At 39.8% G+C, this 26628-nt stretch overlaps 2 protein-coding genes across 2 annotated transcripts; one reads left to right on the top strand and one right to left on the bottom strand.

Moving 5' to 3' along the window:
• Positions 1-659: 659 nt before the first annotated feature.
• Positions 660-10750, bottom strand: LOC124128647 (RING finger protein 24-like). Its single transcript, XM_046492076.2, has 6 exons — positions 10642-10750; positions 6155-6282; positions 5631-5670; positions 3704-3742; positions 3521-3600; positions 660-1659 (listed from the first exon to the last, which is right to left on the bottom strand). The coding sequence occupies exons 2-6, from the start codon at positions 6253-6255 to the stop codon at positions 1548-1550; spliced, it is 372 nt and encodes a 123-aa protein (XP_046348032.1). The 5' UTR covers positions 6256-6282; positions 10642-10750; the 3' UTR covers positions 660-1547.
• Positions 10751-11945: 1195 nt separating this feature from the next.
• Positions 11946-25362, top strand: LOC124128646 (F-box/WD repeat-containing protein 4-like). Its single transcript, XM_046492075.2, has 9 exons — positions 11946-12326; positions 13519-13611; positions 14889-15071; positions 16412-16547; positions 19690-19787; positions 21334-21399; positions 22671-22811; positions 23438-23573; positions 25003-25362. Exons 1-9 carry the CDS (start codon positions 12106-12108, stop codon positions 25135-25137), a joined length of 1209 nt encoding a protein of 402 aa, XP_046348031.1. The 5' UTR covers positions 11946-12105; the 3' UTR covers positions 25138-25362.
• Positions 25363-26628: the final 1266 nt, after the last annotated feature.

Below are 26628 nucleotides of genomic sequence, written 5' to 3'. Positions count from 1 at the left end.
ATTCGACATAATAAGTGCCCAGGGCGCTCTCAAAATTAGAAATAGGGAGCTCTTATTAGAATATAATTTTGGTGAGAGATCGTATATTTTGTGGTTTATGCTGACAGCCTGAAATGATACAAAAGAAAAGTCTGTGCATATTATACACGACAAATATATTTTTCCAGAATTTAATTGCCCGTAATTAAGGGTGCATATAACACACGATTGTGTTTTATACACGAATAAATAAGTCTTGTGTACATTGATCAATCGGAAGATCGGATTGTTCACTATCCAATATACATGTATTAGCAAATATCGCCCTGGGTGCTTATTACAGCGGAGCGCTTATTACGTTGAACACGGTATTAGTAATCTTGTCATCAACCAGGGCTTATGCCCTTCATTAAATGTCAGTGGGTAGCCTAGCCTAGTGTTCACTCACCCCACCTAAGTCCGGGGTTCACGTCTCCACATTGAACCAATGTGTGAAGCACAATCTTGGTGTCTCCTGATACAATCTTGTTTGGGAAAATACAACTCACTCACTCACTCTCTTGACAGAGCACCTGCTGGACATTTCCGCCATTATTAGACAGTTGGACTAATTACATGAACATTAACAATTAACTAAACTATTTTATGTTATTTTCTGATTGTGTTTTTTGGCTGTTTGGTTGAATCTGTAAAATAAAAATATGTTGCCTTATTGTTACTCATACATCCTTCACTCAGGATACATATCTGCAAATTAAAATGACTCAATAAAATAATCAATTGTTATCTTATTTTCTAATTTCACCTATACTCAGCTAAATAAATCTATGAACAAAAACACCTGACACATCCTCTACTCTACTGATACAACATCCATTACACATTTAGCACCTTTAAAATCACTTAATTCCATTTTATATTTTATATTTACATATATCAACAAGAACGGTCACCACTCTGTCCACTGTACAGGGAGTTGATTTTTATGTCTCACTTCAAAATTCCTTGTAAAACTGACAAACAGATACTTTTCTTTCCCAGCCAAACAGAATCAACCATACAGGTGAACATACATAAAGTTCTCCTCTGTTCTAATTTACACTGAAGGAATCGTTGTCGTCGTGGTTACTACAGATATTTACCCCAGGTACATTTCATTATACAGAAATGTTCCCTAACCAAAATTAGAACACAGATATACAACTTGAACCGGTTTGAGGAATGGACTCGTATGCCACTTTGGGTACACGGTACTATTCTGATCTTGATCAGGGTACATTTGTGTATGGGTACATATCTGTAGTACCCGTGCCGTCACCCCCTTCAGTTGTAATGTACTGTACAGCAACTGTGAGATACATCTAAGCAGGATATATAGAGGTTATCACGCTACCCATTATATGATATAGTGGATCATTTCCAAACAAGACCCATATCATTCCGTATGACACACGTTGCATAGGTTCTCAACACTTGTGATGTCTCCACCGCCTCCTTTCCAATTGTCTGCAGTCTAGCTTGTCAGGCAGTAGCCTAATAGCACGTTCAAAATGGAGGCTGGACTTGTTTCACAAGGGTGTTGCGCCCTCTATCAAGCTAGTTGTCTCCCCTGCGTTATACTGGACTTTAGCTTTACACATGGGACAAATGTTCCGGTGCTGCAGCCACTGAGTCAGACATCTGGGAAGTAATAAGATAACAAATAAATATCAGTTAAGCAAACCATGAACCAAACTAGTTTCAATATCAAAATGCCTTTTTTGGTCTCTCTGTGACCACCTATTCGTTTAAAACCACGAACTTGCACAATCCAACAATATGACACTGGAATAGTTTTTGTTTGTTATCATCTATAGATATACTTTGTAACTTGTATGTATTTAAGATTGCATGTGAACTATATTCTGTAAACATATTGTTTGTGAACTCCAAAAAGAAATACAATAATATGAAAAAAAATGCCTTTATCCTTCAATTTTAATTAAAAAAAACAGATAGTGTAAACAAAAACACTTTAGCTGGCATATTTTATTGTGACCTTGTCCGTTGACCTTCTCATGACATGACTTTCATTGTTGTTATGGTTACAAACATCAAAGGTGAATTATAGCACATTTGCACTAAAGATTCTGAGTATAAGCTTATTTTAGCAAAACTGGATGCATTGAACAAACTTAAATCAAAATCAAACTTAGGTTTCAGCTTTTTTTCAGAAGAAAACGTTCTAACATTTAATGAAATTTGAAGAATTTCTATTTATTCTTCACCTAAAAGTAAAATCATAAAACTTCAAGAAACATATATGACGTATTTCTGCTTCATCAGTCAAACAGTTTCTGTATTACCCATAATGCAATAGTAAACATGCATGTCACAGACATACCCTACAGGAGATTGGAAGGTTCACATCAGGGCTGGATTTAAGGAACTTGATTTAACTTGCACAATGTTGCAATGGAACCCAAGTTGCACCAAACAAAATCAGGCTGCACCCTGGTCCCATTAATTTATCAAAGTTGAAACATTGGCTGTCCTGTTGCCAGTGTAACATAAATTAATGTTACATTGCTGTAAAACGTAAAGGAAAATGTGCTTATCTTGAAGCACCCACAGTTTGATTACGTCAAACCTAAGAAAGATGAGAAATTACACATAACAGGGATTAGTGATGTAGAATGGTAAACAAACTGTAGAGGTATTGAGTTCAAAGATGGATTTTGTGTGGACACAAACTTGAAATGTTTTGACATGCACTTGGTGAATGTAGACATATATATTTAGCTTGCACTTTTCAAAACTGGGTTGCAATGCTGCATGCTTCACATAGCTAAATCGAGCCCTGCAAACTCCATTCACCAAATGCATGCTTATTAAGTGAATTGCCTATGCAGCGTAATCTGGGCAGAAGAGAGGATATTGTTTATTCACAACGCTTTTGTCGGCTATGTAACAATGGTTGTATTGAGGACGAAGTCCATTGTGTGTTTGTCTGCCCGTTTTACGCATCATTGAGACAAAAGTATATTTCTGTAAGATTCTATAACAATCCATGTATTAATACTTTTAGCAATCTCTTATACAGCCAAAATGACTGTATACTCAGAAATGTAGCTAAGTATGTGAAGGAAGCTCTATTATTATGTACAAAGACCTAATATTATACCCTTGGTATTGTTTTCAATGTAAATTGCCTCAATTGTGTGTTACCATATATAACTGAAATGTACATGGGCCTATGGCCTCCCATACATGAAGAAACATAACGTTGAATGCTCATGCGGTATATTATTATTACCCTGGCTTGAGATCAGTGTGCACTAAAATTACATTCTCAGCTCCCTGGGGAGGATCAGGTGGCACGCTCTGTGACTTGGCTGAATGAGTGACATGTCCCAATGACGTGGATGTGATCTGTTAGCCACTGGTTTGTCTGGTCCAGGTTCAAATCCCAATCATATTTCAAGGTCTAGACATATAATTGAAATACTGTTGAAAGCTAACTCACTCACTCACTCACTCAAGAAACAGCAGTAAAACTCACTTTTGATGGAACTTGTGCTTACAAGGACAGATGGCCAGTGTTTCTTTGTACTTGAACTCCTCCAGGCAGACGGCACATGTCTGAAACAAAGATGGTGGTTTCACAGCCAGAAGACTTACCCTCCATTAGGCCTCTTGTCAACTCTTTACTGATTTTACGATGTTTACATGTTCATAATCTTACCTCAGTTTCAGCTTTCTTCTTTACCTTCACTGTTCGAATCTGTAAAGAAGATATTGGTTTTGATATTTTAATTAAAACAAGAAAACAGCGTTATCCCTAAACCCTGCAATAAGGCACATGAGAAATTTGTTTGCTCATATAGTATTGAATATAAACTATAAAAAAAAAGAGTCTTAAAAAGCCTTGAGAAGAGATTGATCGGTTTATGTTATCAGAAAAAATGATCAAATGTAAAATTAATACACACAAAATATAACTCAGTCATGGTAAGTGTCTGTCAGATAAACTAACTCAGTAGTTTCTGAGAAAACTTGTCCCCATTGCAGACACCTTGTACCAAGTAAAATAACATGGATCAGGGGCCATAACTCTGTAAACAAATGATTTATGGGACCAATTTTGGAACTCAGTCTTGACAAGTATCTCTTAGATAGGCATGCTAACTTTTATTGAAGTAACTGTTTCTGAGAAAACTTGTCCCCGTTTCACACAATATGCACTAAGTTGAAAAACACGGTGCAAGGGCCATAACTCTGCAAGAATTGAATTTACAACACCAATTTTCAAACTCACTTGAGATCATGACCAGTTTGTGTACATTTCATATCTCTGTCTTCAATAGTTTTTGAAAAAATTGGTCCCCTTTGAGAACCGGACAGACAAAGTTCGTTCCAATATCCCCCCATTTTTGTTGTATGAGTGAGGTTTGTTTTAAGCTGCTGTCATATATGAACAGTATTTCAGTTATGTAATTATGTATCATCACCATATATGTATTGTATCACTAACAAAGTATTAACTTTGTATAAACTTTTGTGTTCTATTTCCTGGGATGTGACACTATCACATTTGCAGATGTTGCATTGAATAAAACTCTTAATGTGACAAACTTCTCTTTGCATTGAGCTATTCTTAACCAAATCAGTGGCTTTAGGAGTGTAAAACATTTGGTTATAAACTTCGCGTACATTAATGGAGTGACCATACAGTCAACTACATACAGTGAACTAGGGCAGGGACGGGTAACTGAGGTACCCGGGTCAGGTGGGTACTGAGAAGGACCCAGGTACCCACAAGACGGCCCGGACCCGTGGTTTGTCACGTGATATATTGTTTAATGGCAAAACTGATCTAGAACTCTATGGTTACACTACAACTCACTAATGTTCGCATTTCTTTCTGACTACATGGACTATGCACCCATTTCTTCTGATCTTTATATATTTTGAATAAAGAATTTTGATAGAACTTCAGTCAACTTCAGTGTTTCCATGACCAGATCATTTCATACGCGTATCTGAATACATTTTGCCAGGGCTACGGTCAAACTAATCCCAATCAGACATTTTGTACCCATATCTTAAGACCTATAGTGGGTAGCCAAGTAGTAACTTAGGACTTGTCCCAGCCCTAATATGAACACAACAAAGTGAGCTCCATCAGGCGCGACATGGAAATTTGCAAAGCCTGGTACAATGTAACAATATGCAAACAAATGTTCTAATTGGTTATTTATCCAAAAATAACAATCCTTCACACCTTATCCTTATATTGTCCAAATGAATCATTTTCAACTGTAGAAAAAGTAAATATCTACCAACATTCCAATTATACAGAAGGAGCTCCCCTGAATTTTATTAGTTAACAAAGTATTCATTAAATGTAAACTTTAAAAAGCTTTGGTCAAGATGTAATGCTTTATTTATTCGTGTATGATGTTTTACATATCCATGGTAATGCTCTAGATAAATAACAAATTATAAAAAAATATATTAAAAATTCCATTCATTTTGGGGAGAAAAACTCCCATATAAATTATTTCCCTGTGAAAATCCTAGGCTGTGTTTCAGTCTAATACTGAATAAAGCATTGCATGCACACAATGAAAGGATATTTGTTTCTGAAAGTTATCATTGGAAGCACTTACATTTCTGTACCCCCTCGCTCTCCGCCCGTCCCGCTTCAATCTGTCAACAGAGGTTTATGCAGCACCAGAAACAGTTGTTCACTAAAATTCACTATTAAATTGCTCTGGGAGTTTAAAGATTGACAAAGGGGGGCAAAACCATACCCAACATGTTAAATTTCTTTCAAGAATGATGAAACTAAAACGCCTTTGATAATGGCCACTTGGCAATTATATAGGCGTTTCACACTACACAATATTTCAGTGACCATGGTGACAGTCCTATTGTTCAGGAATCAGGAAGGCTTAGTTGTATGCCATATAGTATGGAAGTCCATTAGGGCCACAAAATTATTATTTTTATCTTGAAAATTTAAGACTAGGTGTCTTGAATTTTTGAATTACGAAAAAATGGTATAGCACTTAAAGGCTTCCATGACAACGACATTTTAAAGACTTAAATATTTTATGTGGTAGGATTAGTTTGTGGAATAGTTTTTTATAATTTGTTGAATTAGTAGAAAGGCAGCTGTGTGTGAACTTACTTCCACATGTAGCAGCAGAAGAGCAGGGAGAGAAGCAGGGTCATGACCCCTACCCCCAGCAAAGGGAGCGACACGTTGAAGGGGATCTGGGACATGTTCATGGCAGCAGCATCGTGGTGTTCCCATAGCTGGAACACAATAACACACATACAGTGACACATTTCTTTAGTCATTGTCTTCCAAAATTCCGTTGCATTGAACATTATTTGATAAAAACAGACAAACAGCTCCGTTCAGGGTACTGACAATTTCTTATAAAAATGTATAAAAATTGCATCCACAGGTCATTATACATAATGATGCCTCCATTTCAGAATGCTGACATATCAGAGGAAGGAGTAAATGCTGGTAACTCGCTCCTTTCGAAACTGACAAGGAACTCCAACCAAACCATTGATCAGGTCAGGTCCCTGGAACAGGTGGTCATTGAGTGACTCTTCACGATACCTCACACTGCAGTCAAAGAACACTCTGATTTTTCCTGGCTTCTTTGGGTTATATACTCCGTGGTGTGGAAGATACCATACATTATCATCATTGAGTTCCGAAGCTGGCACCTCTTCTGCGTGTCCAGACTTGATGATAGTTTCCATGAAGGTGTAATAATCCTTCCAGTATTTGGGGTTCGATAGGAACCTCTGTTTTTGTTGCATCAACCTTTGCAACACCACTGATTTGTTGTTTGGAAGATTGGGTTTAGAGTTTCTGAATGGTGTCACACTCGTAATGATCATCGGCTCTTTGATGGATGCTTTCCTTCAACTTGGAAAGGAATTTTCTGTCATCACAGGACAACATAACATGTTCAGACTTGTGTTCACAGAAATCCAGTTCCATCATTTGTGTCACAACATGTGGCACAATCTCTTCCTTCCTTGTTGTCTTGAATGACACAAACACTCGTTGGACATTCCCTTTCTCCATCGTAGGCGCACGCAACTCAGGGGGAACTTCACATGCCAATACTCTATGGCTTATTCCAATATCATCGCAATTCTCAACTTGTTTGTGATCAAAATTCCCACTATACCCAAGCCTAGATCTGTTCGCTCTCCGTAGGGCTCATTGTCGTTGATAGAAGGAATGACATCGCGAGGCGTCAATGCACGGGAACAGTTATAACCTATTAATAGGCCAACATCAATGTCACTCAGTGGCATGAGCTCATTTGCAATTTTCTGCAAGTGAGGCCATGATCTCGCCTTCTCTGGAGTTGGAATATGATCTTTGTTTGCAGGCATAATTTCCCTTGAATACGTTGTAGGCAAAGAAATGTTAACCCCACAGTTAAATCCACGTACAGTTAGACCACTGATCCTTTTGCTCTCTATTTCTTGGTCCTTAGATGACATGGTAGATAACATCAGATTAACACGAGGACCATCTATGTCCAAAGTATCACAGATACTGTTTAGCACAAAGGTTGTGTCCGATTGAGTGTCCAAGAGAGCGTAAACAAGTCTTTCATGTTCAGGCCGATCACAATGAGACACCCAAACTGGCACTATCATTGAACACTTGTCGCACTGTCCACTGTCATTGTGGTGAGAGACACTTGAATGAGCACTAGTTGCTTTCACAGGTAAAGATACCTGGTTCGGGTGGGGGTAATCGGCTTAGGTTAATCTGTTGTGCAAAGGATTTTGTTATATCTGCCAACTCCTGTGGAACAAATTCCCTGGCAGATGCATCAAGTTTGTAGATGGAAGTAGACCTGGGGTAGGTCTTGGGGTTTCAGTATCAAGATTCCTGCCTGCTGTCTGAACTATAGGAGTGTTCAATTGAGGTGAAGAGTCAATGTCATGTGTGTGCTTCAGTTGTGTGGGAATAGACTCAATATAGTTTGAGAATAATCCATCGCATCCTGGGCCTTAGACACATGTTGGTCAACTGGTGAAATATGCTCTGTATTATCCCTGCCATACATAACTGTATCTTCCAGATGAACTTGTGTAAGGACATGCAATCTAGCTTCTGCCATTGCTAGATTTTTCATAGTTTCAACTTTCCAATTCCGATCTTGTTTTTTCCTCAATACCAACGTACTGTAACTTCCCCTAATGCTGCCACATCAGCAGCCGCATCCGCACGAGATTTACTACTGTGGCTGGATTTCAGACTGGATATCACAGATATCTTATCACTCATTTTGATAGTCCTGTACTGTTGTCAAACAGTAATACATATGAAAATGCTGTTGTCATAATTTGGAATGCCACATGACAGTCAGAAACGAAGTTGAATTGTACTATTCACAGCAGATGAATCACATCATTCCGAAAACAGTCATGTTTACAACCTGCACAATATCCCCTATGCACTTCACGGCAGATTACTGTAATCCGTAACTCTTCGTAATGGGTGAAATAAGCTTTCGCATTCACAGAAAAATAGTTCACTACAAAGTGTTCGATGTAATTACTCACATCCGACAATGTTTTTTACTGTAACGTTTCTTGATTTGGTGGTTTTAGCTTATTGCACATATCTGGTTGATGTTCCATGCTCTTCGTGATGTAACCATGAGACGCAACACTTCATGATTTTTGATGGATTTATTACTGAGACCCGTCATCGTTGGCCACGTAAAAAACATTGTTAGGATTCAGACAAGCATAATACATCATCTCAAACATACACTTTCACTTGACAAGTTCAATGTGTAACGCAATCGTTTTCGCAAATCCCGCACATTTCACCGTATCGCATTCTTCAAATCATAACATGTGCTCTTCCCTACTTCCCAAGCGCGTGACACCTTCGTTACACTCTCGGTAACAGATACATGTTACCGAGAGTAGTATAGAGAGCTCCGCGAACGTGCTATCACTGGGAATGGCTTGCCCACTTCCGTTCAAAGGGATACAACTGGTCCTCGCATACCGCTAATAATAAAATACACATTGCTATATCGTAACACTAAAATATAAATCAACCAACATTACATCTATATTACTTGGCGTATAATGCTTTCATAATTAATCTATTGTGATGTTTGTAAGCCCTTTTGAATGTCTTAAGGTGTTTCAGGTGTTTCACATAGGTGTCAAGTCTCAAAGGTCAGCTGAGAAAGCCCACGTGACAACTATTTTCATAATGTCCACGGTTCTTAAAAAAAATCCATTGAGTTAGATAACAATGAGCAATCAATCAACGTATTATCAGTTAACCTTTTGAACAAAGTATGTTGTTTTTACATTGGCACTTCAAGCCATGATATGAGTGTATTCCGTCTGCTTTAATAAACCTACACATGTAAACACTTACTTTTGACATATCCACTGTGCAAGATAACAGTGATTAATCTATCAATGTATTTTCTGTTGACCCTTTGATGGCTAGGAATGATCCTTTGATTTACAAAAGAGTAAATTGACTGATCATTCATCTCTTGCTGGGCTGCCAAGTGCATATTACATAACACACATTTCACCTCACTTCAAACCTAGATTTTGATTGAATAATTACCCCAGACACAAGAAATGCCAAATGGGAACCTTTCACAGGTAATCTGAGTGGTCCTACCACTAATTATACCTGTAATAACTTCGTTAACTGAGCATCAAGTGAATGACGACAAATACACAAGTGTAGGGTTATCATGGTTATACCAGAAGATATGGATGACAACAAGGGAGTAGTAATCGTGTTGACAACGCAATTCCGAAATCCGAAACTGCTTTCACTGCATGGATACTTTTTTTTATTATTTAACTATAACCAGCAGTGGTATTTCCAAATGACGACATCCAATGATCTCTGCCATTCTTTTCGTCTGTTTTGTTTATGCTGAAGAAATTTATTAACATGCGCCCTCTGTCAAAATCTTCATAGATCACAGGTAAGTTATCAGTGTTCAAAAGTGCTTTAACAAATATTGCCGCCAAGTTTATTTAGCTGTCCTTGCAGATGGTAGCCCAGTCTCTTTGTCACGCTCAGATGCATTAGCAAGCAAATCAACTCACGGCAGCTATGCTCATGATGTCAACCACTGGATTGTCTGGTCCAGACTCGATTATTTACAGACGACCGTCATAAAGCTGGAATATTGCTGAGTGTGGCGTTAAACAACAAACAAACAAACAAACAAACAAACACAGACAGCCGAGAAGAAGCTAGAGATTAGTGCCCCTTTACGTCTGTCACTGGCTGATCACAGCTGATCACAAAAGGGGTGTTTTTAGGCAAAACGAACATTTATAAAGCTAAACACATCATCTCAAAACACAGTACAGTTATGTACATCTAGTGTCATATATGCAGTGAGGACACCCCCCTACTGTTTCCCAACAAGGGATTATCCGATAATCAGCTGGTGAACGCGGTCATCGTGCATCAGCATTTGCAGTTGCACCACGAAACATATAGTCTAACAAGCAGTTAATGCGAAATCAAAACCAAAGTGCATATTGTCAGTTGTCGACATGGACAAAGTTACCATTACTGAAATATCATACACGAAGTAAGAGCCACATTTCTTTACATACCCCTTCAATTGGCAAGTTGTTGGTTTTATAAGCATTCCCATTTGAGCAACTGGCACAGTAAACGAGTCATGTGACCTCGTTGGATTTCAAAACACTGGAACGACAATGTATTGTTGCCATAAATAATATTATCAACTTGATCAAAGTTTATTTTCTGCCAAATATCACGTAAATGGGTTATAATTGTCAGTATAAAATGGTATAATCGATTGTATGTGACACCTTCATTCTTACGATAAACAAAAGGTTTCTGGTAATTCTAGGCTGAACATAGTATCCGCACAACTTCTATCAGTAAAAATCTGACCGCACCAAACGTCTGTTGATTTATGTAAAAGTTTTATGCGACTGTCACTTATTTAAGCGAAGCACTTCAGCGAGTTCTAAGTGAATATTGTTTTACGCCGCATGCAGTCAGTAAGAAACCAGCACCACCACAGTGACCTGGAATGATTTGAATCCAGGCAACATGGCTGACAGCCTCCACAAAAATCACAAACACTCTGTATACCATAAATTTTACTTTAGCAACAAAATCAACATCTTATCATGATAGACAATGCACATACAAAAATGTCATCAGATTTTAGAAAAGTTTGGTTCTGAATTAGCATCCGGACTGCCGATTCTTACCCGGATTTTAACCACGTGGTCAAAACTTGATTATGTTTATCAAAAGACGTGTATATAATGTCTTTGGTTTATCGCAAGCAAAATGAATATTTCTTGGAAAGCACACTCAAATTTGCAATTTGGGTCATTACTTTAAAGTAATATTACTGATCGGTGGAATGGCTTGTTTTCACTTTATAAGTGTTAGCTCACATGCAAGCTGTCTTCGTTAATTTGTGATTCTAGCTGGTTCTAGTGGCGATGACTGCAAAGATCGAAGAGGCACGCGAGATCTGTGAAGCGAAAGCCACAGCAAGCAGCCTATGCCTAGTCGAGCTATATAATTTGCCCCAAGTAAACTGAATTGTTGCCCCTGCAGTTTTTTCATCTACATTCGTACTTCTGTATTTATAATATATTTATCGATAACAATAATATCACTGTTGTTCTTTCTTAGGCATCATTCAGAAGATGAAGAAACACGGTTATTTTCAATAACAAAATCTTAAATCCAAATTTTATTAGTTTCTAATTCCATTTACCGTGGCCATGCCAATGACCAAGAGATGATTATCAGGTAAAATAAGTGAAAAAGTAAATGGTACAAGGACGTACAAATGAAAACATCCCGTATTTTGTTGAATATATGTTATGTTGGAAGCAAATAGTATGATCTATTCATGTCACATGACGTAAACAAGGTGAAAATGGCGGAACGTCTTTCAACATTTTAACTTATGTTTCGAAATATTTCTAAAAATAGAACTAAAATGAACAGATCAGATCTGAAAATTGTCCAGTTTTATTCCTTTGAATATACTCTCTGGTTAAGCACGCTCACAAGCGATTATAATGAAGAAAACTGCAGAAGCAGTAACGAATGCTATGGTTGTCGGGTGGTCAAATCTTACGGTGACAGACCTTCCTGATGACGTGATATTTCTCATTCTGTCCTACCTGGACGTCCCGTCATTAGGCAGAATATGTCAAACATGCACATATCTGAGGGCCCTTGCGTCTTCAGACAGCATTTGGTTGCGATACAGCAAACGACATAACATTATCAAGGATCGGTAAGACACCTGACGGCATATGTTTGGACATGTTGAAATCGCTATGAAAACTAAACATCACTGCAGTGTTGTGTGACACGTTGTTTTGTCAAAAGATCTTTTGTCAAGTTTTTAAAACACTAATATAACTGATTAAAAAAATCTGAAAAGATTCCCGCACGTATCCCCCTCCAAAGATATATACAGAGTTCATTGGTATACTATATGGTCTTGATAATATATTGACATATAGCATGTTTCTTCCAATTGTATATGTTTTTGAGGATGGGATATCTTATGGAATCTCTATAGTATAAACTAAGCATCCCCCTTTGTTAATTTCTCAACACCCAGGGTGCTTATCATAGCAGATACAGTGTGTTAAATTGCTCTCCTTAAAGGGCCCGAACATTGACAGTTCTGAAGCATTGTTTGTTTCCCCTAAACTTACACGGCTGTACTTGCCTTATTCCAGGAGAGAATTATTTTTTGCTCCAGTGAACATTTATTCATTTTTAAGCGTACATTCTTATCCTGAATTAACAATTAAGAACAGACAGGCCTAATGTAAGCCTTCCGGTGCGCTTCACATATTGTTTTGCATAATTATATAGATATTCAACAATAACTGTGACAGTGAAATGCATGACAATTGAGCTTCAAATAAATATGCCAAGAATTTTTTTACATTTTAGTATATTTCCTGGATGAAAGTTATACATTTCATGACATGAATTGTTTATCTAAATTTGTAGTTGAAAGACATATGCAGATCTTGAATAGACTTGGTAAGATATGATGATGTGGCAGAGGTATTCCGGGTTGGAGAGTGCAACGTGATTGACTTCATATGACTGAGGCATTTATGGTGTAATCCAGGCTTTGATACACTGGCTTCTAATCCAATCAAGATGGCAATTGGAATTTTGTGACTCATCCATAAGAACACAACACAAGCTTTCCCTTCAGTTTGCATCTTATAACATGACCGAAGCCAGGTATTCTGTGCAGTACTTGGATTGTCGGCCTCGCTTTGAATCATGCTGGAACTAACTGTGTGAAATCACACTCGGAAATTATTTCTTGCAGGATTTAAAAATACCCAGAACTGTCAAGGTTCTGACCCTTCAATACATATGCTTGTATCACAATGCTAACAACAGAGACAGTTATAATGCACCTGACCATTTATGTTTATCAATTGTTTCTTCAGCTGCTGTGATTCCCTGAAGAACAAATGCAGAGTTGCCCAAAACTGGGCTCAAGGAAAGTTTCAGGAAGTGACGCTGATAAAGAATCCAGTCAGGTAAGCAATCCAAGTTTGTCTGCAAGATGTGCTCGAACATAATTAGACCCATGAACATCCGGGTTAGAACTGGCCTTCAGCAACCTATGGTTGTCGTAAGAGGCGACTAACGGGATCGGATGATCAGGCTTGCTGACTTGGTCGTATTCCAGTTGTGTGGATCGATTCTCATGATATCAAACACTGCATTGTGTGGTCCAGACTTGATTATTTACAGACCGCTGTCATATAGCTGGAATATTGCTGAGTGCGGCGTTAAACAACAAACATTTTTTACCCTGTTATGATGCCAAGGAAGAATGAATTACCGTTTCCCATAAGTGCTAGTCCGCTAGCCCGAGACTACTAAATTGTGCTGAGGGCAAGTAAACATTCAATGATGGTCACCGTCAACTAGTAGCACTTGAGGGCTATCATTCCGAACCAGTTCTCAATGCTTCAGATGTGCTACAAGTTGGAACTGTCTATAACTGGCAGAAAATGTAAACATTTTTTTTCTTCAAGCAGGACTACCGGTAGCTACAAACTCTGAAATAATGTTTAAACTATTCCTCTTGACTAGTCTTGAAAAAAATGAATTTCTAAGACTGGATTATCTTGGATTGCCCTTAGACTATTTTCTTAAATTTGGGTTTTGTTAATATTTCATTGAATGCTAAATTGTCAAACTAAACTTTAAAGCATCTTCTTGTTTATTGGTCCTGTTAGTTGTGAAATGCTAAGTTATAACTGTAATAACATGACTTGGATGTTTTTTCATTCGATTGTTGAAAATTTTACTGACATTTGCTTCAGAACAGGGCCGATTATCAGTCTCTGAGCAGTTCTGGAGAAATCCTTGATTCTAGGCTGACGTGAGTGAGTCGGGTTTAACGCCGCTTTTAACAGTATTCCAGTTATATCGCAGTGTGTCAGCTTAATGTGGGAGGGAAGCCCGAAGTGATGCAGATCTCAGATGTTTACCACTTCGGTGAAACCCACGAGCACAGGTATGGTGACAAACCTAGAAACATAATAAGGATGAACTGGGATTCGAACCCACAATCATAGGTTTCTGACGTGCCCAAGGGACACAACTCTGCACAGCGAATTGCGGTGCCTTAGACGACTGGGCCACCTGTGCCCCCCTAGGCTGACTGCTATAGCTGAAGTTTGGTGACCATGTTGACAGCGACATTAAACAACACTAGACAAGACACTTGACCAGCTCTGACTTGTGGTTCCATGTTGTAGTTGTCAAGCTGACACAGAGTAAACACGATGTTAGTGTTTTGCAGGTTGTTGCCTTGGCTACAGCATGATGACTCGCGGCTGTTTTTTTCATCCAAGAACTGTATCAAGCAGTATCAGGTCCTGAAAAATGGTCACCTCCGAGAGAATTCACAGCGCCATCTACGTGGGCCTAAAGAAGATGTGTGTCGCTTTGTTAACAAGAATAATCTCACAGTCTGTGGATGCAGGTAGGTTTCAGATTTCCAAATGGCTCTTATCAAGTCATTCCATAATTCTATACATTGGTGATTCCAGGATAGGTTAGGTAGCCTCTACCCATGCTTGTTATAAGAGGAAACTACTGGTTGATAAACCCCACAGCAAGGGACGTTGCTCATGATACAGCACTCTGGTTTGTCTGGTCCAGACTTGATTATTTGCATGCCTGGATATATCTTATTGCTGACTGATTGCTGGTGTTACACAACAAACAAACAACTGTGAGAAACTGTTCCAATTCAGGGGATTTTATATGAATGTAAATGTGATTGTTTTCTTGAACGGTTTATAGCTGATAAGTTGTAACTAGAAGTCTGCACTATCGCGTTATCTACAATCAGGTCAAATTGCAAGATGAGATTATCAAGTTTACCACATTTTACCAGTAATTTTACTTTATATGGGAAAACAATCCATGAATATGTCATCAGCATGATGATTGCCAAGCTGTGTGAGGGGCGGTCGGGTAGCCTAGTGGTTAAAGCATTCCCTCATCACAGCGAAGGCCTGGGTTCGATTCCCCACATGATGATTGCCAAGCTGTGTGAGGGGCGGTCGGGTAGCCTAGTGGTTAAAGCATATCCTTGTCACGGGGAAGGCCTGGGTTCGATTCCCCCCATGTGTTCAAAGTGAGAAGCCCGTTTCTGGTGTCCCCTGCCATGATATTGCTGGAATATTGCTAAAAGCGGCATAAAACCATACTCACTCAATTACTCACCAAGCTGTGTGAGATGGACGGTGATGGATGTCAACTAAAATAAGTTCATCTGTAAGAATCCTGTACACATTCTGAACATGGAATGGTTAAAACCCACTTCAATTGACCTCACCACATGTAGATTACGTTTAGGAACAGTCCCTCGATCTTCATCCATTAGTCAAGTCGGGATCTGATGATCGGGGGTGCAAATTCCCTGATACAGGGAGTACAGTCCCTGGTCAACGCTAAATCATGTGTTTCACCAAAGTTATACCATTTACATAAAATCTATGACTATGCTGACTTGCCCTGACTGCACCACGCCATGTGCCCTGCTTTATTTGTTTTTGGTTTGATCAATTTGCAGGGATGAGTATTAGTTGGAAGATGTAAACAAACTTTTATAAGAAACCTTATTTGTCTCGCTCATGTTATATGTACATACGCAATACTTCAATAATTATGAAAATTTCTTCTCGCCGTGTTGATCCTCTGTATCAAAGTTACCTTGTGTATTATTATGAAATACTGTTCAAACTGGCAGTACACAAACTCCCTTAAGTTAACGAGAGTTATCTCCCATTGACCTCTGTTGCTCTCACGACACAGGGATGGTACTGTCATGGGATGGGAGACATCTTCCGGCTGTCAGTTATTCAACTACAAGCTCCACTCCAGTGATGCACAGTGTGTGGACATCATCGAGACCCTGGTTGTGTCAGGATCCAGGGATGCAACGGTCAAGGTAGATAACTCATGTCACTCTGTCAATGTTTCTGCCAAGATATGCTATAAGGCTGTCTGTATTTATTTCTGTTTCCCATCTCTGCTCGCATTAAATTTCTGTTCTAAATAGTAGGGCTGTGTATTGGCAAATATATTGTATTGCAGTATATTGCGAAACAGGTATCTATGTTGCAATACGTATTGCAGTATATTGGGAGCTGAAATGTTTGACAGTGATTGACACTGATCACATGCAGATTCTATTTTTGTACACACTTAAGTAAATATTACTCAACATGCGCAGTCGCCGCCATTTTGTAGTCATGGATACAGGGCAAACAACTTTCTCAAACAACATTCTCAAACAACATGAGAGAAAAATTACTTCTTCCTTTCAGCCATTTTGTCAATCAATTTTGAAGGGAAACATCTTTTGTGAATGAATTTCTGTGTAGGTTAAGCGATACAAATGGTAATTAACCTTGTTATACCCCCGACCGGGGTATATAGTTATACCAAGGTTCCGTCTGTCCGTACGTCTGAAAACTTTGTCCACGCAATTTCTCTTAAACTAGTCAGTGGATTCATCTCAAACTTAGTACATATAATCTGTGTCATATGGAGGGGTGCAGTCAAAAGAATTTTTTTTTTTAATTTTCCATTTTTTTATGAATTTTTCAAACCCTAACCCTATCCATTATTTACTTTGAAACTACTGACACACTAGGCGGGTCGGGGTATTGGTGAGCCACGCCCACTTTTGCCCTTGTTATACTTATTTTACCCAGTATTCAAAACATGGAGAATGTGTTACAATCCCAGTCAGTTGAAAAGTGTATTGCTCTATACCTGCAGTCCTACTGATCAGAAACCAGAAATTTTATGTCAAGCTGAGAATAAAAATGTCCTCCAATCATTTAACAAAATTAAAAATGCAGGTCAGCCTGATCTCTCTTGAGCCATACCGGGGTATTTGTTTTTGAATTTGAATTCACTAATATGCGTTCTTAAACTTATGTTGTGAAATAAATTACGCATTTAGTCGTTTTGTACCCTGTGACTAGCAGGGAAACAGAAAAACTAATCTTTCAACATCTTTTCACTAGATTTAAGTCTTTAAGTGTATCCCCTGCAGGGATTTGCCTGAACCTGCCCAAAGGCAGATATTTGGCCCCAAGTTGGCAGCACAGCAAATGTCAGTAAATTCCCAAATGGAATTTGAATTTCTCAGTCGATTAAAACAACACTAAAAATAGTTGTCCAATCATATTACACTGTTCTTCTATGATTTAAACAAGCAGTAATATGACCAGTACTTGCAACGACTTTGGTGTGCTGTTACAAATACAGATCGGAATGTCTTGTGGCAAAAGAATTCGTTCCCTGTCTTTGTCCACCTACAAAGTCACTCATTGTGTCAGTCATGTGACTTGTTTAAATACATGGAGTGCTTGCTTTTTGAGACCACAATTTTAAATGTAGATCTATGCCAAATCAGAAGAGGGGTTTTGATTGGTTGTTCAAGCTGCCCAAGTGAGAGAGATTCTGTGCTAAGATTGTGATAAAAGGGTTGGAATTGGTGACGCCACATCCAAAATGAACCCGTGGTGATGCCAGTATTAATCATAATAGAGTGGGGAGATGATACACTGGATAATCAAGGATATGCTAGGAAATATAAGCAGACTTGAGTGTTAGACTGGTTTCATTGCCCGTGTGTATGTGTGTGACGTCAATACGCTGTCTCCCTGATTGTGATGTAGGAATGTTGACAGACAGTGTAAAGCTGTACTGACTGGTTTCATTGCCCGTGTGTATGTGTGTGTGAAGTCAATACGGTGTCTCCCTGATTGTGATGTAGGAATGTTGACAGACAGTGTAAAGCTGTACTGACTGGTTTCATTGCCCGTGTGTATGTGTGTGAAGTCAATACGCTGTCTCCCTGATTGTGATGTAGGAATGTTGACAGACAGTGTAAAGCTGTACTGACTGGTTTCATTGCCCGTGTGTATGTGTGTGAAGTCAATACGCTGTCTCCCTGATTGTGATGTAGGAATGTTGACAGACAGTGTAAACCTGTACTGACTGGTTTCATTGCCCGTGTGTATGTGTGTGTGAAGTCAATACGCTGTCTCCCTGATTGTGATGTAGGAATGTTGACAGACAGTGTAAAGCTGTACTGACTGGTTTCATTGCCCGTGTGTATGTGTGTGTGAAGTCAATACGCTGTCTCCCTGATTGTGATGTAGGAATGTTGACAGACAGTGTAAAGCTGTACTGACTGGTTTCATTGCCCGTGTGTATGTGTGTGTGAAGTCAATACGCTGTCTCCCTGATTTTGATGTAGGAATGTTGACAGACAGTGTAAACCTGTACTGACTGGTTTCATTGCCCGTGTGTATGTGTGTGTGAAGTCAATACGCTGTCTCCCTGATTGTGATGTAGGAATGTTGACAGACAGTGTAAAGCTGTACTGACTGGTTTCATTGCCCGTGTGTATGTGTGTGTGAAGTCAATACGCTGTCTCCCTGATTGTGATGTAGGAATGTTGACAGACAGTGTAAAGCTGTACTGACTGGTTTCATTGCCCGTGTGTATGTGTGTGTGAAGTCAATACGCTGTCTCCCTGATAGTGATGTAGGAATGTTGACAGACAGTGTAAAGCTGTACTGACTGGTTTCATTGCCCGTGTGTATGTGTGTGTGACGTCAATACGCTGTCTCCCTGATTGTGATGTAGGAATGTTGACAGACAGTGTAAAGCTGTACTGACTGGTTTCATTGCCCGTGTGTATGTGTGTGAAGTCAATACGCTGTCTCCCTGATTGTGATGTAGGAATGTTGACAGACAGTGTAAAGCTGTACTGACTGGTTGTGATGTAGGAATGTTGACAGACAGTGTAAAGCTGTACTGACTGATTGTGATGTAGGAATGTTGACAGACAGTGTAAAGCTGTACTGACTGGTTGTGATGTAGGAATGTTGACAGACAGTGTAAAGCTGTACTGACTGGTTGTGATGTAGGAATGTTGACAGACAGTGTAAAGCTGTACTGACTGGTTTCATTGCCCGTGTGTATGTGTGTGAAGTCAATACGCTGTCTCCCTGATTGTGATGTAGGAATGTTGACAGACAGTGTAAAGCTGTACTGACTGGCTGCAGGTGACGTCCATGCAGCCTGACGGCAACTACAGCCGATTGAGGAAGACGCTCAACGTGGGAGCCCGAGTTTGGTCTTTAGCTGTTTCATCTCATGGAAGGTATGTCCTGATGGTATTAATAATGTTAATAATGGATACTAATGCATTAATTTTGATGAAGATGGTATCTGCTTTTGAAACATTTTTAAATGTTGATTTCCCGTGACCTAACCAGGTGATCTACTGTGACTACATTGTAGCCTCTATTGTCTAGTGAATAGAGCTTCTGCCTGGCGTTATGGGTTTGATCCCAGTTCGGACTGAACACACCTCTGTAGTTAATAGTTCGGACTGAACACACCTTTGTGGTTAATTGTTCGGACTGAACACACCTTTGTAGTTAATAGTTCGGACTGAACACACCTTTGTAGGTAATAGTTCGGACTGAACACACCTTTGTGGTTAATAGTTCGGACTGAACACACCTTTGTAGTTAATTGTTCGGACTGAACACACCTTTGTGGTTAATAGTTCGGACTGAACACACCTTTGTGGTTAATTGTTCGGACTGAACACACCTTTGTGGTTAATTGTTCGGACTGAACACACCTTTGTAGTTAATTGTTCGGACTGAACACACCTTTGTAGGTAATAGTTCGGACTGAACACACCTTTGTAGTTAATAGTTCGGACTGAACACACCTTTGTAGTTAATAGTTAGGACTGAACACACCTTTGTGGTTAATAGTTCGGACTGAACACACCTTTGTGGTTAATTGTTCGGACTGAACACACCTTTGTGGTTAATAGTTCGGACTGAACACACCTTTGTGGTTAATTGTTTGGACTGAACACACCTTTGTAGTTAATAGTTCGGACTGAACACACCTTTGTAGGTAATAGTTCGGACTGAACACACCTTTGTGGTTAATTGTTCGGACTGAACACACCTTTGTAGTTAATTGTTCGGACTTAACACATCTTTGTAGGTAATAGTTCGGACTGAACACACCTTTGTAGTTAATAGTTCGGACTGAACACACCTTTGTAGGTAATAGTTAGGACTGAACACACCTTTGTGGTTAATTGTTCGGACTGAACACACCTTTGTAGTTAATTGTTCGGACTGAACACACCTTTGTAGGTAATAGTTCGGACTGAACACACCTTTGTAGTTAATAGTTCGGACTGAACACACCTTTGTAGTTAATAGTTAGGACTGAACACACCTTTGTGGTTAATAGTTCGGACTGAACACACCTTTGTAGTTAATTGTTCGGACTGAACACACCTTTGTGGTTAATTGTTCCGACTGAACACACCTTTGTGGTTAATTGTTCGGACTGAACACACCTTTGTAGTTAATAGTTCCGACTGAACACACCTTTGTAGTTAATAGTTCGGACTGAACACACCTTTGTAGTTAATAGTTCGGACTGAACACACCTTTGTAGTTAATTGTTCGGACTGAACACACCTTCGTAGTTAATTGTTCGGACTGAACACACCTTCGTAGTTAATAGTTCTGACTGAACACACCTTTGTAGTTAATAGTTCCGACTGAACACACCTTTGTAGTTAATTGTTCGGACTGAACACACCTTTGTTGTTAATTGTTCGGACTGAACACACCTTTGTAACTAACAGACCCATATGCATGTTGCAGTTTGGTGGCGTCAGGCTCGTCTGGATGTGGTGGAGTGCCTCCAGTCACGATCTGGGATCTCCACAGGTAGGCTCGGTCACATTGTTACACAAGGTGGCACAGTCGTCTAGGCAAGCTCCTTACAGTGATAGCCCGTTTGTGAAGCTCTCTATATATTATCGCTGGCACCAGTCAATGCTCCCGACTGTGATAGATTGCTACAACCCTGCTTGGAGTTGAACTCGCAACCAACTGACCATTATGTTTTCAAACAAATGATGACAGTCGTGACGCCTAAAACTCTCACCCCAACTAATTTATATATATTTTCCTTGTGTGTCAATTTGATTTTCTATTTCATTTCAACTATCATGTTATTGGTATAGTAACAATGTAAGGGTGAAGTTGGGTGATTTTCATCTTCAATCTCCACCCATTCTGATCAAACAAACACAAAGGTAAATTCATCTGGGAAATATGGTCAGTCATGAACCTTTTCAAAATTCACTATGATGGCATTCACCTAAGAAATAAACAAGAGTATAAATGTTACTACATTTGGGATTTCAAGATTCTTGTAATGGCCGCGCCCACAGTGATGGCAGCGATGTAACTGAGACTATAACGAAGGTGTCACGCACTAGGAAGGGGCTTGTTGTATAGGGTGCCATAATTCACTTTGCAGAGTTATGTCCCTTGGCCATGCAGGAAACTTTTTTTTTTGAAAAACCAGATTCACCCTTCTTATGTTTCTAGGTTTGTCAGCACCATACTCTTGCTTGTTGGTTTCACCAAAATGATAAACTGCATCACTTCGGCCTTTCCTCCCACACACAGCTTTCACGCCATGATGTAACTGAAATACTGGTGGTCGGGGTTAAACACAACACACACACACTTTTTGGCCTAGGGAAATCTGCATTTCTAGGTGAAGATTTTTGCGGATGAAGTTAGTGAAACATTTAGGTTGACTTCACAGACTGTAAATGTGTTTGTAACGTCTGAGATTCTGTGTTCCACAAGAAGTGTTCCACACATCTGTTAGTGAAATGTGTGTTGAAATGTGTCTCAAAGGCACTGCTTTTCATCACTTCCACACCGTTAATGTTGGATAGCTGATAATAAAAAATTCATGCAGACAATACCTCTGTAAATAGACTGTTTGTGTTTATTTTTAAGTTGTTGACAATGGTATCTAGGATATCGAACACCAGGAAGGAGGACTTGTTTTTCCCCCAAAACCTAACGGGGTATGTTACATATGAACAGCTTGAATTGAAATGGTCCATGTTTCAGTCAGTTATGAGGATGATGATGATGCTAATGATCATGATGATGATGATGAGGATGTGTTGCAGTGGGGAAGTTGTCAGCCAACTGGGGAGTGACCACAAGAGAGGGGCAGGAGTCCTGGACATGAAGTTTGAATCTCCCTACACGTTGCTGACCTGTGGCCATGACACCTGCCTCCGCCTCTGGGATCTGAGGACTCATACATGGTAATAACTCTGTCTTGATGTCCTCCTTTCTCTCATGGCCTTCGGGGCACGGGTGGCCCAGTCATTTTAGGCGCTGCGAGTTGCGTCCCTTGGGCAGGCCAGAAACCTATGGTTTTAGGTTCGAATCCCGGTTCGCCCCGATTATGTTTCTAGGTTTGTGAACACCATACCCGTGCTCGTGTGTTTCACTAAAGTGGTAAACGTCTGAGACCTGCATCACTTTGGGCTTTCCTCCCATATTAAAGAGGCGTTAAACCCAACTCACACTCACTCACTGACACTCTTATGTCCTTCCTTCTTCTTCTCCATTCTCTTCACTCCTTTCCTTCTCTATCATTTGTTTTCTTCTTTTCTCTACTTATATAATGTGTGAAGCCCATTTCTGGTGTCCCCCGCCGTGATATTGCTGGAATATTGCTAAAAGCGGCGTAAAACCAAACTCACTCACTCACTCACTCTACTTATATCAATAAGAAATAAAGATGCTTGTAAGCTTGTTTTGAAGGGATAGTGTAGTCTTAAAAGGGAATGTTTTCCTTTGCAAACTTGACTTTGTGTATGAACTTCACAAAAAATCATCAATGTTGTTCCTTTGAATATTTGTATGATTCTTTTAATTTATCCAGTGTGTCGACATGGGTGGAGCCGTTTGACTCGGCCTTGTACTGCCTGGCCACCGACAATGACAACGCCATCATGACAGGCACCGCGCGGCACGGCATGACGCGGCGGTGGGACAAGCGCTGCACCAACTCCTTGCAGGTCAGTGGTGTAGTGGAGCTTAGACTTGAAGTTTGTTTGTTGTTTAACGCCACACTCAGCAATATTCCAGTTATATGACCGCGGTCTGTTAATAAACAAGTCAGGACCAGAGAATCCAGTGATTGACATCACGAGCATCAATCTATGCAATTGGGATGCGATGACATGCATCAACCAAGTCAACGAGTCTGACCACCCATTTCTTGAAAGTCGCCTCTTACAAGCATAGTCAATTGTTCTATTCTAACCCTGATTTTCATGGGTCTTGAAGTCACATAGCAAGATTGTCCGCGATTTTCTATGTTAATGTGAAGAGCTCCACTTGGAAGTCTGGTGTTTACGCCAATTTTGTCAGATTCTGGGTTAGGCCCCAACAACATATACTTGTCATCACAGGTGACTAAATGGATTGGGTGGTCCTGCTTTTGGTTAGAACAGATTCCCAGCAACGTAAGAAGTACGACTTCGTGATTTGATGGATTGCATGGTACTGGTAACCACAGAAGTAGAATTTAGAGTGGAATTGAGAGTAGAATTAAATGGATATTGTGGATGATCACACAAGGCACAAGGCTCATTATATCAATTGTTGTTTTTCTGGTCAAGATTTGAGTATATACAGGCCAACCTCATTAATCTGGAATATTGCTGATAGTGGTGTTAAGCAAACATAAAACAGTCTGATGGTTGCCCCTTGGGGTAAGGTGAAGCACTTCGCTGTTCTGAGTTGTGTCCCTTAGCCATGCTAGGATCTGCTTGTCGAGGATCCCTTATTCATCTGCTGTTGGGTTCATGAGTGGGATGAACTTGTTGACCTAGATCATTGGTTGCCATCCTCCCAGCGTTACCTCACATGCTTTGCTGCTGAAGATGGTCTGATTAAAGAACTGATGAAGTACAATGACAATGTTTCTAAGACTTGACTGGAACTCAGCCAATGACCACGGTACCCTTTTCTGATTGGAGTAATATTTTGTTTTACTTTGGTCACAGGCGCCAACTGGTCTAAGATGCTGCAGTTTATCTGCAGTGTTGTATCCCTTCTAATGCCAGGATCTTATGATTCAAGGTGTATCCCCATATCTTTACTCATGGGTTTCACCCCGGGGAAGACCGCCTCCGTGGTCTAGTGGTAGAGGAGAAGGTCCGGGGTTCGATCCCCAGCTGCATCATACCAAAAGATGTTAAAGATGGTACTTCTTGTTACCCTGCCTGGCACTCGGCACAAAGGGGCTAAAACAAGGACTGGTGGACTCGGAGTCGGTATACTGTGTCTAGGCATGCTGAGAGAGAGAGAGGATGTGACCTCACCTCTCCCGGGGAAAACATCTGGAAAATTCATCACTTTGGCTTGTTCTATATATTGTAATACTGATGAATGCAGCGAACAACCCAGCTCCCTCACTAACCCCATGTGTTTGTTGCACAGATGTTCTACACCGGACTGTGCAGCAGCCCCGTCTACTCCCTGGCCTTCAACTCCCGGTGGATGTACGTCGCCCTGGACCTGTGTACAAACATGGTGGACTTCACATCACCGGCCACAAACAATAGAAATAGGTAGTCACGCAGGCCCCACTACATTACAAGCTCCATGTGATATGCATTATATTATCAACTGTTATGTTTAACCAATGTCAATATTGTTCCCAGCCATGAAGTGAAGGGGGATATAGGAATGGGTGCTGTCCGTCCGTCCGTCACGTTTGTTTCTCAAAAACTCAAAAACCATGAGAGATATCTTAACCAAACTTGGCACAAAGCTAGGTCTAGTGGTGAAGTGGTGCCTTTTAATAGTTTCGGATTTAAAAAAAAAAAAGATTTTCGAGTTTCCATGGCTATGACTTTGACTTAGACTTAAAATGGCGGTAGTGCTACTTTCTGGAGCAGATCTTGAAAACTATATTATATTTCTTCACTAAACTTGGCACATAGATATGTCTAGTGGTAAACTGGTGCCTTTTGATAGTTTGGGTTTTTAAAAAAAAAATTTTTTGAGTTTCCATTGCAACAACTATGACATGAAAATGGCAGTCGTGGTCGTTTCCAGAGGGCTAATGCCTTGCACACAACCGGACATGTTATATTGGCTGGGGATATGAGTATTTCATGCTTGTTATATCATTAATCCAACTTCATCGTTGTGTTCAGAGGCTGTTCTTGCATCATTGAGGATGTTTGCTGACTTGTCCTGTGTTCTCAGCCCAGATTGGCGTGTATACCAATATTTATACTGTAAATTTAGTTAATAAAGATTTAAGAAATACCTGTTTCAGAAATAGTTTAATGCCCTGAATACAGAATAGCGGAAATCCTTAGATAGAAATTTAGTTCTTTAGCCTCCAAGATGCCATGTGTTTACCTCTTTATTTCTCTGACAAGTTTCAATCAGAGTAAAACAGGAATGGTTGTTTTATTTCTATTTCTTTTGTTGTCATGTTTTCATACCGGCCCTGTCTGTGAAATAGTTACATAAATGCACCAGTCAGATGTGCTGGTCGTCTCTGTTCCTGCCATTTGACACACTTGCCATAATTAGTGGGGATAGCCAAATGTCGAACAACTGAATGAAATTGTGACTAAATTTGTCCTAATCAGTCATACGTAAACATTAGAGGGGGCATGGGTAGCACAGTGCAGAGTTGCGGCCCTTGGGCTCGGCAGAAACCTATGATTGTGGGTTCAAATCCTGGTTTGCCCCCATTGTGGTTCTAGGTTTGTCAGCACCATAGCCGTGCTTGTTGGTTTCACCAAAAGGTAAACGTCAGACCTGCATCACTTGGGGCTTTCCTCCCACATTAAGTCGACATGCTGTGATATAACTGGAATACTGTTGAAAGCAACGTTAAACCCAACTCACTCTCTCAGACAGCAGAAAGAAATCATGTTATTTATCTGTTTTACTGACAGAGAATGTTTGACAAACAGTATTTGATAAGAACATAAATTGGCCGACCAGTAAGATTACAGGTTTTCAAGTTAACTTTAACCACTAAATATTCAGCTAGCATTGGGTTGGTTTTGGTTTGGTTTGTTGTTTAATGCAACACTCAGC

Source organism: Haliotis rufescens, unplaced genomic scaffold (assembly GCF_023055435.1).
Source record: "Haliotis rufescens isolate VD_foot unplaced genomic scaffold, xgHalRufe1.0.p SCAF_39, whole genome shotgun sequence".
Classification (NCBI taxonomy): Eukaryota; Metazoa; Mollusca; class Gastropoda; order Lepetellida; family Haliotidae; genus Haliotis; species Haliotis rufescens.
This window is presented reverse-complemented; position numbering and strand designations above follow the sequence as displayed.

Coding starts and splice junctions, on each gene's coding strand:
- LOC124128647 (XM_046492076.2), bottom strand. CDS start 6,255: ATGAACATGTCCCAGATCCCCTTCAACGTGTCGCTCCCTTTGCTGGGG. Junction 3,743..5,630: donor GAGCGAGGGGGTACAGAAAT/GTAAGTGCTTCC, acceptor TCTTCTTTACAG/ATTCGAACAGTGAAGGTAAA. Junction 1,660..3,520: donor AAGCACAAGTTCCATCAAAA/GTGAGTTTTACT, acceptor ATTACTTCCCAG/ATGTCTGACTCAGTGGCTGC.
- LOC124128646 (XM_046492075.2), top strand. CDS start 12,106: ATGAAGAAAACTGCAGAAGCAGTAACGAATGCTATGGTTGTCGGGTGG. Junction 13,612..14,888: donor CTGATAAAGAATCCAGTCAG/GTAAGCAATCCA, acceptor AGTGTTTTGCAG/GTTGTTGCCTTGGCTACAGC. Junction 21,400..22,670: donor ACGATCTGGGATCTCCACAG/GTAGGCTCGGTC, acceptor GATGTGTTGCAG/TGGGGAAGTTGTCAGCCAAC.